This window comes from Equus quagga, chromosome 5 (genome assembly GCF_021613505.1).
Source record: "Equus quagga isolate Etosha38 chromosome 5, UCLA_HA_Equagga_1.0, whole genome shotgun sequence".
Taxonomy (NCBI): domain Eukaryota; kingdom Metazoa; phylum Chordata; class Mammalia; order Perissodactyla; family Equidae; genus Equus; species Equus quagga.
In genome coordinates, this window is record NC_060271.1 from 18,992,368 (window position 1) to 19,007,303 (window position 14,936).

At 38.3% G+C, this 14,936-nt stretch overlaps 2 protein-coding genes and 1 long non-coding RNA gene across 8 annotated transcripts in view; 1 reads left to right on the forward strand and 2 right to left on the reverse strand.

The window, feature by feature from the left end:
- Positions 1–14,936, forward strand: part of RHBDL2 (rhomboid like 2) — a 59,939-nt gene that overhangs the window by 39,801 nt on the left and 5,202 nt on the right. For all 4 annotated transcript variants that reach the window (XM_046663206.1, XM_046663207.1, XM_046663208.1 and 1 more), the window contains 2 exons: positions 11,614–11,714; positions 13,913–13,973. In XM_046663206.1, coding sequence (XP_046519162.1) covers positions 11,614–11,714; positions 13,913–13,973 — 162 coding nt within the window. The remainder of the gene's footprint in view (positions 1–11,613; positions 11,715–13,912; positions 13,974–14,936) is intronic.
- The window catches only part of LOC124239251 (translation initiation factor IF-2-like), a 74,701-nt gene that overhangs the window by 37,753 nt on the left and 22,012 nt on the right, over positions 1–14,936 (reverse strand). The window lies entirely within an intron of this gene.
- Positions 1–14,936, reverse strand: part of LOC124240299 (uncharacterized) — a 59,423-nt gene that overhangs the window by 32,672 nt on the left and 11,815 nt on the right. For all 3 annotated transcript variants that reach the window (XR_006888832.1, XR_006888833.1, XR_006888834.1), the window contains exon 3: positions 10,058–10,220. This is a non-coding gene — a long non-coding RNA (uncharacterized LOC124240299). The remainder of the gene's footprint in view (positions 1–10,057; positions 10,221–14,936) is intronic.

Consider the following 14,936-nt stretch of genomic DNA (forward strand, 5'->3'; position numbering starts at 1 on the left):
CCCCCAGCCCCAGTCCTCTCCGAGATCTCCGGCTATCCCTAGTCCCATGGGGCGGGCAACAGCTGGGGGTCGCCCCGCCCTCTGGGATTCTCTCCGGGCCTCTCCCAGAGCCTTGAATGCTGGGCGTGGCCCCTCTGCTAATGGCAGACAGAGAGTTTTGTCTGCTGCCCGGGCGGAACTCCGGCGCTTCCCCTCCGGGTCGCAAAGCTGGCCTTTGAAACTTCCCCCAGCCCCGGTCCTCTCCGAGATCTCCGGCAATCCCTACTCCCTCAGGGCGGGCAACGGCAGCTGGGAGCCCTCCGTACCCCCAGCGACTCTCTCTGGGACCCTCCGGGCGCCGCGAACACCAGGCGGGGTCTCCCCGCCAATGGCGGGGAGATACTCTCCCCGCGGGCTCAGGTGTGCAACTCCAAAGTTTCCCTCTGCGTTTAGGAGTAATTGCGGGGGGTTTAGGTAGGGTTCTGGTCACCTGTTTCCACCGTCGCTCCTCTGTTGTGTGCTCGCTCCTGCCCTAGATGTGTGTAGATCCTCTGGGGGCGTCCGTTGGAAGAAAGCCGCTTGCGGGTACTAGGCTGCTCGTCGGGGTCGGTGAGTTTTCACCTATTTCCACATCCTCCCGGAGGAAAGTCTGTCCGCCTTCCGATGTATAGTCGCGTGGGTATCTCAGACGTCCTGAGATGCTGTCTGGATATCCTTTGTCAAGTGATAAGTGTCCAAATAATTGTAGACTCGAAGGGGGAGAGACAAAGAGGACTACTCACGGCGCCATCTTGGATCCAGTCCCTATCTCATTGTAGTTTTGATTTGCATTTCCCTAATAATGAGTGATGTTGAACATCTTTTCATGTGCCTGTTGGCCATCTGTATATCTTCTTTGGAAAAATGTCTGTTCATATCCTCCACCCATTTTTTGATCAGGTTGTTCATTCTTTTGTTGTTGAGTTGTATGAGTTCTTTATATATTTTGGAAATTAATCCCTTGCTGGATATATGATTCGCAAATATTTTCTCCCAGTTGGTGGGTTGTCTTTTTGTTTTGTTCATGGTTTCCTTTGCCTTGAAGAATTTCTTTAGTCTGATGTAGTCCCATTTGTTTATTTTTTTCTTTTGTTTTCCTGGCCTGAGTAGACATGGTATTTGAAAAGATACTGCCAAGGACCAATGTCAAAGAGTGTACTGCCTACGTTTTCTTCTAGGAGTTTTATGATTTCAGGTCTTACTTTCAAGTCTTTAATCCATTTTGAGTTAGTTTTTGTGTATGGTGTAAGATAATGGTCTACTTTCATTCTTTTGCATGTGGCTGTCCAGTTTCCCCAGCACCATTTATTGAAGAGACTTTCCCTTCTCCGTCGTGTGTTCTTGGCTCCTTTGTTGAAGATTAGCTGTCCACAGACGTGTGGTTTTATTTCTGGGCTCTCAAGTCTGCTTCACTTATCTGTGTGTCTGTTTTTCTGCCAGTATCATGCTGTTTTGATTACTATGGCTTTGTAGTATATTTTGAAGTCAGGGATTGTGGTACCTCTAGCTTTGTTCTTTTTTCTCAGGATTGCTTTGGCTATTTGGGGTCTTTTGTTGTTCCACATAAATTTTAGGATTCTTTGTTCTATTTCCATGAAGAACGTCATTGGGATTCTGATTGGGATTGCATTGAATCTGTAGATTGTTTTAGGTAATTTGGACATTTGACTATATTTATGCTTCCAATCCATGAGCATGGAATATCTTTCCATCTCTTTATGTCTTTGATTTCTTTCAATAATGTCTTGTAGTTTTCATTGTATAGGTCTTTCACCTTCTTGGTTAAATTTATTCCTAGATATTTTATTCTTTTTGTTGCAATTGTAAATGGGATTGTATTCTTGACTTCTCTTTCTGCTAGTTTGTTGTCAGTGTATAGAAATGCAACATATTTTTTTATGTTGATTTTGTACCCTGCAACTTTGCTGTAGTTGTTATTTCTAATAGTTTTCTGGTGGATTCTTTAGGGTTTTCTATATTTATAATCATGCCATCCACAAACAATGAGAGTTTTACTTCTTCCTTCCCAGTTTGGATCCCTTTTATTTCTTTTTCTTGCCTAATTGGTCAGGCCAAAACTTCCAGTACTGTGTTGAATGAGAGTGGTGAGAGTAGGCACCCTTTTCTTGTTCTTTTTCTCAGAGGAATGGCTTTCAGTTTTTCACCATTAAGTATGATGTTGGCTGTGCGTTTGTCATATATGGCCTTTATTATGTTGAGGTGCTTTCCTTCTATATTCATTTTTATTTAGTTTTTTTTTTTAAATCATAAATGGATGTTGGATCTTGTCAACTGCTTTCTCTGCATCTATTGAGATGATCATGTGATTTTTATTCCTCATTGTGTCAATGTAGCATATCACATTGATTGATTTGCGGATGTTGAACCATCCCTTCATCCCTGGAATAAATCCCAGTTGATCATGGTGTATGACACTTTTAATGTATTGTTGTATTAAATTTGGCAATATTTTGTTGAGGATTTTTGCACCTATGTTCATCAGTGATATTGACCTGTAATTTTCCTTTTTTGTCTTGTCCTTGTCTGGTTGTCCTATAGAATGAGTTAGGAAGTGTCTCCTCTTCTTCAATATTTCAGAATAGTTTCAAAGTTTGGTAGAATTCACCAGAGAAGCCACCTGGCCCTGGAATTTTATTTTTGGGGAGGTTTTTGATTACTGTATGATTGGTCTATTCAGATTCTCTATTTCTTCTTGACTCAGTTTTGGGAGGTTGTATGAATCTAAGAATTTATCCATTTCTTCTAGATTATCCAATTTGTAGGCAAATAGTTTTTCATAGTATTCTCTTATAATCCTTTGTATTTCTGTGGTATCCATTGTAATTTATCCTCTTTCATTTCTAATGTTATTTATTTGAGCCTTGTCTCCTTTTTTCTTAGTGAGTCTGGCTAAGGGCTTGTCAATCTTGTTTATCTTCTCAAAGAACCAGCTCTTAGTTTCATTGATCATTTCTATTGTTTTTTTAGTCTCTATTTCACTTATTTTGACTCTGATTTTTATTATTTACCTCCTTATACCGACTTTGGGTTTTGTTTGTTCTTCTTTCTCCATTTCTTTTAGGTATAGTTTAAGATTAGTTATTTGAGATTTTTCTTGTTTGTTGAGGTAGGCCTGTATTGCTATAAGTTTCCCTCTTAGTACTGCTTTTGCTACATCCAATAAGAGTTGGTATATTGTGTTTTCATTTTCATTTGTCTCCAGGTACTTTTTGATTTCTCCTTTGATTTCTTCATTGATCCAGTGGTTGTTCAGTAGCATCTTGTTTACTCCCCACATATTTATGACTTTCCTGGCTTTTTTCTTGTAGTTGATTTCCAGTTTCATAGCATTGTGTTTGGAAAAGATGCTTGATGTGATTTCAATCTTCTTAAATTTATTGAGGCCTGCCTCGTTTCCCAACATATGGTCTATTTTTTGAGAATGTTGCATGTACACTTGAGGAGAATGTGTATTCTGCTGTTTTGGGATGGAATGTTGTATATATATCTATGAAGGCCATCTGGTCAAGTGTTTCATTTAAGGCCACTGTTTCCTCGTTGACTTTCTGTCTGGATGATCTATCCATCAACATAAGTTGGGTGTTGAGGTCCCCTACTATTGTGTTGCTGTCAATTTCTGCCTTTTGGTCTGTACATAGGTGCTTTATATACTTTGGTGCTCCTGTGTTAGGTGCATATATATTAATAAGTGTTATATTTTCTTGGTGGAATGTCTCTTTTATCATTATCTAGTGCCCCTCTTTGTCTCTCATTATCTTTTTTATCTTGAAGTATGCTTTGTCTGATATAAGTATAGGCACACCGGCTTTCTTTTGCTTGCCATTTGCTTGGAGTATCATCTTCCATCCTTTCATTCTGAGCCGACATTTGTCTTTAGAGTTGAAATGTGTTTCCTGGAGGCAGAATATTATTGGGTCCTTTTTTAATCCATCCAGCCACTCTGTGTCTTTTGATTGGTAAATTCAATTCATTTACATTTAGAGTGATTATTGATATATGAGGACTTAATACTGCCACTTTATCTATTTCTAAGTTGTTCTATATTTCCATTCTTTCTTTTCCCTTATATTTCTGACCGCCATTGCAGTTTAGTGGTTTTCTGTGATGATTTTCTCTTTATTTATGATTTGTGACTCTGCTCTCATTTTGTTGTATTGTGGTTACCATGAGGTTTGTATAAAAGAACTAATAGAGGAGAAAGTCCATTTTCTGATAGCCTCTTATCTCCATTAGCCTAGGCAGGTTCCATCCCTTTCTTCTTCTTCTTCTTTGTTTTTATTGTCACAAATTATTCTTTGTTGTATTATGATTTTGTGACTAAATTGAAGTGTTTATAGTTATTTTTGATGTTTTCTTTCCCTTTATCTTTATGTTATAATTAAGTTTTTACTAACCTATTCTGACAGAGACCTGTAATTTTCTGATTTTGTCTGTCTATTAATCTCCTTGCTCAGAAATTTGTAAACATTTTCCTTTTTGTTTTAGTAGGAGGGCTCCCTTCATCATTTCTTGCAAGGCAGATCTAGTGGTGATGAACTCCCTCAGCTTTTGCTTGTCTGGAAAAGCTTTTATTTCTCTGTCATATCTGAAGGATAATTTTGCTGGATAGAGTATTCTTGGCTGATAGTTTTTGTCTTTCAGTATTTTGAATATACTGAATATATTTCTCAGGTTTCTGCCAAGAAATCTGCTGAAAGCCCGATGGGGGTTCCTTTGTGGGTTATTTTCTTCTCTCTTGCTGCCCTTAATATTTTTCCTTGTCATTGACTTTTGCCAGTTTTAATATTATATGACTTGGAGAAGGCCTTTTTGCACTGGTGATTAGGAGTTCTATTGATTTCATGTAGTTGTATGTCCAGTTATTCCACAGGTTTGGGAAATTATCAGCTATTATTTCTTTGAACAGGCTCTCTGCTCCTTTCTCTGTCTCTTCTCCCTCTGGGATACCTATAATCCTTATCTTACTTTCCCTAAGTGAGTAGGATATTTCTTGAAGAATTTCTTCATTTTTAAAAAAATCTTAGTTCTCTCTCCTTCATGCGAAGCATTTCTAGGTTTCTATCTTCAAGGTCACTAATTCTCTTCTCCATAAGGTCTACTCTATTTTTATGCTTTGTACACTATTTTTTATCTCATTAATTGTGTCCTTCATATCTGGAATTCCTGTTTGGTTTTTTTTTTTTTTTTTTAGAGCTTCAGTCTCTTTGGTGAAGTATTCCTTCTGTTCATTAATTTTATTCCTGAGCTCATTGAACTGTCTTTCTGAGTCCTCTTGTACCTCTTTGACTTTCTTTATGATAGCTATTTTAAATTCTCTGTCAGTTAGATTGTAGTCTTCTGTGACTTCATATTTGGTTTCTGGAGGGTTGTCATTTTCCTTCTGTTCTGCAGGGTTTCTGTAGTTCTTCATGGTGTTTGACAAATTGATCCTCTGCTGGAGCAGTTGTGGTAGCAATCACCTTTTCTTATTTGGGTACAACTTTGGTTACTTTGGTTCTAGTCACTTGGGTCTCTACTGGCTCTTCGCAGTCCTGTGCACCACTTGTGCTGCTGCTCCTGGGTTGTCTTGGGGTGCTGGTTGCCCCACTGCCAGGGTTGCTGGGTTCACGGGTCTCACTGTCTCTGGTGGGGGCCTGGGGATCTGGGGACTTGTAGATAGCGCACGCTGCTGGTGGACCTGGTGTTGGGGTTGCCACCCTGGGGGTTGGGTCACTGGTTCTGCTGTGGTTCCTGTTGCTTCTGGTTGCAAATTCTACCTGCCACCATTGTAACAGGGCAGGGGCTGTTTTTTATGTTCCCACCCTGTCTGCTCACAGTTGTGCCAGTCAGCCACTTTGCGTTCATATGGGCCAGCCACAGCTGCTCAGTAGGGCACCTTTGTACAGGCCAGGCTGCTGTGCTCAGCAGGTGTGTTGTGCTTGTGTGGGTGAGACCACCACCTGGTGGGGTGCAGCTGTGGGCTGGGCTGCTGCGCTAGGTGGTCAGTTGTGTTTCCATGGGTGGGGCTGCTGCTCTGGCAGGGCACCTCAGCACAGCCTGAGCCACTGCCACTTGGTGGGGAGCATTTGTCCTGGCAGGGTTGCTGCTGCAAGGTGGGTATTTTTGCTGGCTGGGCCACTGTCACTCTGCAAGCATTTGTGTGTGGGCCAGGCTGCCCTCATGTCCACTCACAGTCATGCTGGCCATTGTGTGAGGATCCACTATCTGGATTGCTGCTGCCAGGGAAGGGGAGGGGGTCACTCCCTTAGTTTCACTGCTTCCAGGGTTCCAATCTACCCACCTTCAGATCTCTCAGGCATCCTGTTGTGCTGGGTAGGGAATCCTCTGTTGGTTAATGGATGTCCGTTTAGTTGTAACTTAGAGGGGAGAGACAAAGGGAACAACTTACTCTGCCATCATACTGACATCACCCTCTCAGCATAATTATTTCGAGATTTATCTGTGTTCTTGTATGTATCAATAGTTGATTCCTTTTTGTTGCTGAGTAGTATTTCATTGTGGGGATATGCCACAATTTTTTAATCCATTCTCCTGTTGAAGGACATTTTGGTTGTTTCCAGTTTGAGGCCATTATATATGAAGCTACCATGAACATTTGTGTACAAGTCTTTGCGTGGACAAATGTTTTAAGTTCTCTTGAGTAAATAGCTAGGAATGGAATGGCTGGATCCTATCATAAGGTATGTTTAACTTTTAAGAAACTGCCAAACTTTGAAAATAGCTTTACTGAGATATAATTTATATATCATACAATATTCACTCATTTAAAGTGTATAATTCAATATTTCCTACTTAATGCACAAGGTTATGCACCCATCATTACAACCTAATTTTAGAACATTTTTATCCCCCTGAAAAACCCTGTACCCATTAGCGGTCACTCCCCACTCCTCACCCCACCCCCCTTCCTCAGTCATAGGCAACCACTAATCTACTTTCTGTCTCTTTAGATTTGCCCATTCCAGACATTTCATATTAATGGAATCATACAATATGTGGTCTTTTGTGACTGGCTATTTTCAATTAGCATAATGTTTTCATCATTCATCCATGTTGTAGCATGTATTAGTGTTTCATTCCTTTTTTATTACTGGACAATATTCCACTATATGGATATACCACATTTTCTTTATCCATTCATTAAGTGCTGGACATTTGGGTTGTTTTCACTTTTTGGCTATTATGGATAATACTGCTATGAACATTTGTGTACAAGTTTTTGTGTGGATCTCTTGGGTACATACCTATCAGTGGAATTGTTGGGTCATATGGTACAAAGTGGTACCATTTTACATCTCCACCATTATCCAGTTCCTCCACATCCTAGACAATATTTGGTATCATCAGTTTTTCTAATTTAAGCCAATATACTGGGTGTATAATAGTATCTCATTGCGTTTTAATTTGCATTTCCTAATTATTAATAATGGTGAACATCTTTTCATGTGCTCATTTGCAATCCATATATCTTCTTTGATAAACTATTTAAAACTTTTGTCCACTTAAAAATTTGATTATATTCCTTATTATATATAATAATATATATTACATATTCTGATTACAAGTGCTTTATCAGACATATGACTTCCAAACATTTTCTCCTAGTTTGTTGCTTATCTTTTCATTCTCTTAACAGTATCTTTACTGTTTTATAATTTTAGTTTTATAATTTTAGGTTTTACATATAGGTCTGCGATCCATTTTTATACATGGTAGAAAGTATGGATTGAAATGGCACTTTTTTGCATGTAGATATCTAATGTAGATATCTAATTGTTCCAGCATCATTTGTTGAGAAGACAATGCTTTCTTCACTGAATTGCGTTTGCATCTCAATGAAATCAGTTGTCAATATTTATGTGTGTGTCTATTTCTGGACTTTCTCTGTGTTCCACTCACATATGTATATCTTCACACCAATACCACTCTGTCTTGATTACTGTAGTTTTCTGATAAGTCTTGAAATCAGAAAGTGCTAATGTTCCAACTTTGCTTTTTTTTCAAAGTTGTTTTGGCTATTTTAGGTCCTTTGGGTTTCTACATGAATTTTAGAATCAACTCGTCAATTTCTACAAATAAAGTCTAATAGGATTTTGACTTGGATTGCATTGACTCTATAGGTCAACTTGGGGAGAATTGACATTTTAACAATATTGAGTCTTCCAACCCATGATCAAGGTGTATACTTCCATTTATTTAGCTCTTTCAAAATTCCACTCAGCATCTTTTTTAGTTTTTAGTGTTCAGGTCTTGTATGTTTTTGGGGGGTCAGATTTATCTTTGTAGTTCACATTTTTGAAGTACTGTAAATAGTACTATTTTTGAAATTTCTATTTCTGATTCTTCATTGCTATTACATAGAAATATAGTTGATTTTTTGTATATTGATCTTATATCCTCCAACCTTGATAAATTCACTTATTATTTCTAGTAGTTAGTTTAATAGTTTGTTAAACAGTCAACTGTTTCTTTAGAAGATAGTTATCTTCTAAAGAGATTTAAATAATAAGATAAAAATGTGGTATATTTGCCCATGTGTTTACTATTTCCAGTGTCCTTCATTCCTTTGTGTAGCTCCATATTTCCATCTGATGTCTTTTTCCTTCTACCTGAGGATTTCCTTTAACATTTCTTGTATGAGTCTACTGGTCATCAATTCTTTCATCCTTTGTATGTCTGAAAAAAATCTTTATTTTGCCTTCATTTTTGAAATATATTTTTGCTAGGTATTGAATTCTAGCTTAACAGTATTTTTCTTTCAATATTTTAAAGGTTTTTTTCTACTGTTTTCTCATCTGTATTGTTTTCCAATGAGAATTCTGTTACCATCCTTATCATTGTTCCTTAGTATGAAACATGTCTTTTTACCCTGGCTTCTTTTAAGTTTTTCACTGGTTTTGAGCAATTTGATTTTGTTGTGCCTTGGTGTAGTTTTACTCATGGTGGTTGTGCTTGTGGTTTGTTGAGCTTCTTGGATCTGTGGGTTTAGAGTTTTCATAAACTTCAGTAAAAATTTGGCCATAATTTCTTCAAATATGTTTTCTGTGTCTCTCTTCTCTCCTCTCCTTTAGGGACTCTAATTATGTATTTTCTAGGCTGCTTGAAATTAACCCACAGCTCATTGATGCTGTATTTATTTTTAAAAATATTCTTTTCTGTGTGTTTCATTTTGGATAGTTTTATTGCCAGGTCTTCATGTTCACTAATCTTTTCTTCTTCAATATCTAATCTGTCATTAAACTCAACCAGTTTATTTTTTTGTCTTAGGCATTATAGTTTTCATCAATAGAAGTTTGATATGAGTCTGTTTTATATCTTATATATTTCCACTTAACTTCTGAACGGATAGAATACAGTTGCAATAATTATTTATTTCCCTTATCTAAGTCTTACACTTGTGTCATTTGTTAGGTTTTAATTTATGCATTTCTCTCTTCATTATGGGTCATATTTTCCTGCTTCTTTGCATGTCTGTCAATTTTTGATTGGATGCTAGACACTTTACCTGTGGATGGTGGATATTACTGTATTCCTCTAAATAGTCCTTAGATTTGTTCTGTAACTCAGTTACTTGGAAGCAGTTTGACCCTTTCTGGTAAGATGTTTTAGGTGAAACTGCGTTTTTGAGTCATGTTTAGTGCTAATTATTCCCCACTACTGGTGCAGACCCTTCTGTGTACTTTACCCAGTGCCCTATGAGTTATAAAGTTTTCTAGTTTGGAAAGTTACTTAGCTTCTCAGTTGCTCTGTGAACAGGTACTCTTCCTTCTACTCCTTTCTGGTGGTTCTTTCCTTGGCTCAGGTAATTTCCTCTTGTTCTCCTCTCTTGAGTTCTCTCTCTGTGTAGCTCTCTCCTCTCTGGTTCTCTGTCTTGCAAACTCTGGCTTCCTAGGTCTATCTGGACTCCAAACTCTATCTCATCAACTTAAAGTTTACTGAAGTCTACCTGAGTTCCTCCTTCATGCACTGTAGCCTGTATTGCCACTAAGGCAGTAAGCTGAGCAATCAGACAACTCACCTCATTTATTTCTTGTCTCTCAGGGTTCACTCTTTTGTTCTCTGATGTCCAGTATCTTGAAGACCATTGTTTCATATATTTTGTCCAGTTCTTTAGCTCTTTCAAGAGGGAGGGAAAATCTTATCCTTGTTGCTCTTTCATGGGCAGAAGTGGACATTTGTCTCTGTATTTTAAAAATAAAATTCTCATGTGATTAAGATGCAATCATCCCAGCCCTAGTCTGTAGGTTAACATTTGAGAACCACTGCTCTAACCCTATTGGACTACTTCTCAGTGATCTTCAGTCATCCATACACCTTCATTTCTATGTGTTTGCTTTTCCACTTCCCTAAGTCCTGAATACCTTCTTCCCCTTTATTTTCCCTGTCTAAATCTTAACAATTCTTTGGAGTTTAATCAAAATGCTATCTCCCCCTTCTCAGAATAGCAGGGCCTTCATCTCTCTGCTGAGAAAGTCATTCCTTCCAAGTGCTTCATAACAAATTTATTATATTTTTTTTATCATAGCAGTTGTTATATTCTGCATTTTATGATAATTGTTTGCTGATTCATTTGTAAGACTCCTAAGGTCAGACATTTTGTCTTTCTTCACAAAGTAGGTATAATATTGTATCCTAAGGAATGAAAGAGGGCCTTGAAAGCAAGAGACTAAGTAATAGAACTAAGCAGTACAGAAAGAATGTCTTAGAGTTTGCATAAGGTGGTTTTCAAGCCTTGTTTTAGTTCAGGCAATCTATGATCGTGTCAGCAAATAGGTTTCATCTTGCTTGGTGAATGTGGTTGAAGAGTATGTTGAGAAGGATTCTGAGGCAACATCCTCACTCCATGAGAAAGCTAGTCATTAGATAAGAAAATGTTGGAATATCTCAGGTATTTTGATAGTTTTGGCTAAGCATTGGGATATTTTGAAACAATGGCTAATAAGTACAGTCATGTGCCACATAATGACATTTTGTCAATGATGGACTGCATATATGACAGTGGTCTCATAAGATTAGTACCATATAGCCTAGATATGTTGTAGGCTATACCATCTAGGTATAAATATTTGTGTAAGTACACTCTATGATGTTCACACAATGACAAAATTGCCTAACAATGCCTTTCTCAGAATGTATCCCCATTGTTAGGTGATGCACGACTGTACACAATACATGTCAGATAGTGTTCTAAGCATGATGCACATATCAACTCATCTACCACCCCTGACAACCCACCGAGGTAAGTTCTATTAATACCCTATTTTGTAGGTAGGGAAACTAAGGCCCAGAGAGGTTAAGAAACTTGCTCAAGACACCCAGCTGGTAATTCTGGCTCCAGAGTCTGTGCTCTTGTCACTATTTTACTGTCTTTGTATTGAACATTTAATTTTCCATAAAAATTGAGGTAGTTAGCCCACATAGCTATACTTTTATAGTATGGAAAGGACAAAGGGAATTTGTTGCTTATTAATATGATAATTGTCCAAACTTCCAAAACTTTTACCTTAGATTAGAAAGATTTATCTTTCATGATTCTGATAGTCATGTCTGATCCTTTGTGTTTTATTTCTTTAGGATCTCTTGCCAGCTCCATCTTTGACCCACTCAGATCTCTCGTGGGGGCTTCAGGAGGAGTCTATGCTCTGATGGGAGGCTATTTTATGAATGTTCTAGTGGTAAGAACTTTGAGAATGGAATCTATGGACCCTCCCCCCTCTTTTTTTTAAAAATAATATCTGGTATTTGGTTCAGGGAATCTTCATTTATCAATATTTACTGAGCACTCATCTTCCTTCTGGCCACTGGAGTTTTCCTTTCATATTTTATCTTTATTTTTCCTTTCCTGATCTCAAAAGTAATAAATACTAAATAAAATTTTAAATTGAGAAATATAAAGTCAAAATCCCCAATATAGTCTGTTAACAGTTTAATAATATCCTTTCAGACCTTTCTCTATATGTATTCAAAATCCTATCAATATTAATACTACAAAAGTGGAACCATCCTTACAGATATGGTTCTGCATCTTAATACAGAGTATCCTGACCACCTACATGCCAGTGCACAGAAATCCACCTCAATCTTTTCAAGTGCTCCACAGCACCCTCTATATAACAATATCAGGACTTATTTGATCCTTCCTTGAAAAAAATTTGAGGTGATTCCAGCTTTTCACATTTACAAATAATGCTGTAAAAAATGTTCTTTCACATTTATCTTTTTGCATTTTTGTAATTTTTTGTGTGTAGGATAAATTCCTAGAAGCTGGTTTAGTGGATTAAGGCTTTACATTTTCATAGATAAATGCCAATGGCCCGTCAAAGTTGGCATACCATTTTACACTCCCATGATATAGTACGTGAGAATGCCAACCACATTTTAAAAAAATGTTTCCTTTTTCTCCCCAAAGCCCCCCGGTACATAGCTGTGTATTTTTAGTTGTGGGTCCTTCTAGTTGTGGCATGTGGGACTCCACCCCAGCATGGCCCGACGAGCAGTGCCATGTCTGCACCCAGGATTCGAACCGGCAAAGCCCTGGGCTGCTGCAGTGGAGCGCGCAAACCCAACCATTTGGCCACGGGGCCGGCCCCACCAACCACTTTTTAAAACAGGCTAAAATCCTGACTAGCTGTTAATCCTTTAACCATGTAGGTATACTTTAAAAATACTCTAGGACGGGGCTGGTCCGGTGGCGCAGCCGGTAAGTGCGCATGTTCCACTTCAGCGGCCTGTGTTCGCTGGTTCGTATCCTGGGTGCAGACATGGCACCACTTGGCAAGCCATTCCGTGGTAGGTGTCCCACATATAAAGTAGAGGAAGATGGGCATGGATGTTAGCTCAGGGCCAGTCTTCCTCAGCAAAAAGAGGAGGATTGGCAGCAGATGTTAGTTCAGGGCTAATCTTCCTCAAAAAAATAAAAAAACCACACAAAAACTCTCGGACGAAAAATATGAAGCAATTATAAAACTGCTCCAAAAGTAGAAGTCATTTAGAAAAATGTTTTTCAAACCGGGGATTGCAACTCCTTAGCAGTTCACAACTCAGTTTAAGGGATTGTGACCAGAAATTAAACAAAAAGAAAACGAAAATTTCAGTATGCATCACACATAAGGGTAAACACTGTTTGATTTATATGTGTGCTGGATTGTTATGTAAATTATTTCTTACTGTACGTTATGGTCACAACAGTTTGAAAAGAATTGATTTATAATACACATGGCTGTTTCACCATCTTTACTCCTTAGGAAGAGAGTTAGTGACTTGAAAGGGAGAGAGAAGTAACTCAAAAAATTAAAATGGAAATGTCTTTCTGACTCAACAATTCTCTAGTAACCCCCGAGGGTACTTGCAAACTGGACTGAGACTTTTCAAAGCCAAAATCAAACTTTCGTTTTTTGACCAACATTTAAAAATTTTTTGGAATTATCTCAAAAAATTAAGGTAATACTCAAATTTTAGCTAAGTCTTTGCTAACTCCTATTTGGAAAGAGGATGAAGACATATCAAGTGAACCTTAACCAAAAAAACTTGGGAATATTTCATCAGACTTAGTTCGACAGCATCTATCTATCTATCTATCTATGACATGTTGTGTTGATTTTATATTATTTGTATTTGGATTATTTCCTGCTGATAAAATTGTGTCTAGTTTATATCACGGAATTAAATATCATGTTTCATTTTATTCCCCATTCGCACCAGTGTTGTACTTCCCAAATACATTTGAAAACTGGGCTGTTACACCAGTGCTTTGTTTTGCAAATATTGACACCCAAGCTTTATTTTAAATGAAAAACCAAATGAAGAGGGAAGACAGTTGAGGTTTCATTTCCCAATAGATAGCTTATATTATTATTATTTATCTCTTTGCAAGAATTTTCGAGAAATGATTCCTGCCTTTGGAATTGTCAGACTACTGATCATCATCCTTATAAGTAAGTTTGTTTTGCGAACTCATCACACCTTCAGTTTTATCGGTTCCACCTTCAAAAGGCCTTCTCATATGTTCTAAAGACTAACACGTAGCATGATTGCTAGCCTAGAGTCAGAAGGACTTGTTGGCTCCATAGTCCTAAGCAGAAAGGCGTAAATGGAGGAGTTTTCACAGACTCTCATGGGTGATTCTTAGAGGGGACTCAGTAATGTGTTTTTGCCTTTTGCTTCTTTCTGGAGAAGTCAAGAGAGTAAAGCTCTAGGCACTCCTTCCACGTTAACAACAGCTTCATATATGTTTCATAGAACTGGATTTTTCTCATTCATACATCGGATTCTGTATACGATTTTTTCTGAAAAGAGAAAGCCTGATAACCACTGATATAATCTATTTTCTTCCTCAATTTCTAACTTTTCAGATGAAAAAGAAAAACTGATCTAGGGTATAAGCATGGAGTGGTGGCTGAGGTTGGAAGGTGGGAGCAGAGGCGAAGGAATCAAGAGGTCAGGGAACTGGGAGGATGACTAATGTGACTTTTGACATCGCCAGGAATTATAGTAGAGACTTTCATGCTGAGGGCGTCGAGGCAGAGCGTTCAATCTGGAGGGGAGGTGGAATTTCAGCTGAGTCTGAAAGCCATGGTAGCTTTTGGATGGTGGCAGGACATACAGGGCAGAAGAAAAGAGGAGCAAAGGCAGGGCTACTAACCTGTGTCTCCAGACCTGCTCCAGCTGAAGTTCTGTCCACACTGAGGGTGTGGGGAGAAGGACAGACACTGGGATCAGACTATGGGGTCAGACTTGAGGGCCAAGACAGAGGTTCCACTTGATAAAGGCTAAGATTTTGGCTGTCCACATGATAAGAAAAAATGATTCTGCTAATTGATATTGAGTTCAACTGTCCACATTGTTGGGAACAGGGACAACCATCTCTGAGGATAGAGACTAAATTTAGTTTATGAAAC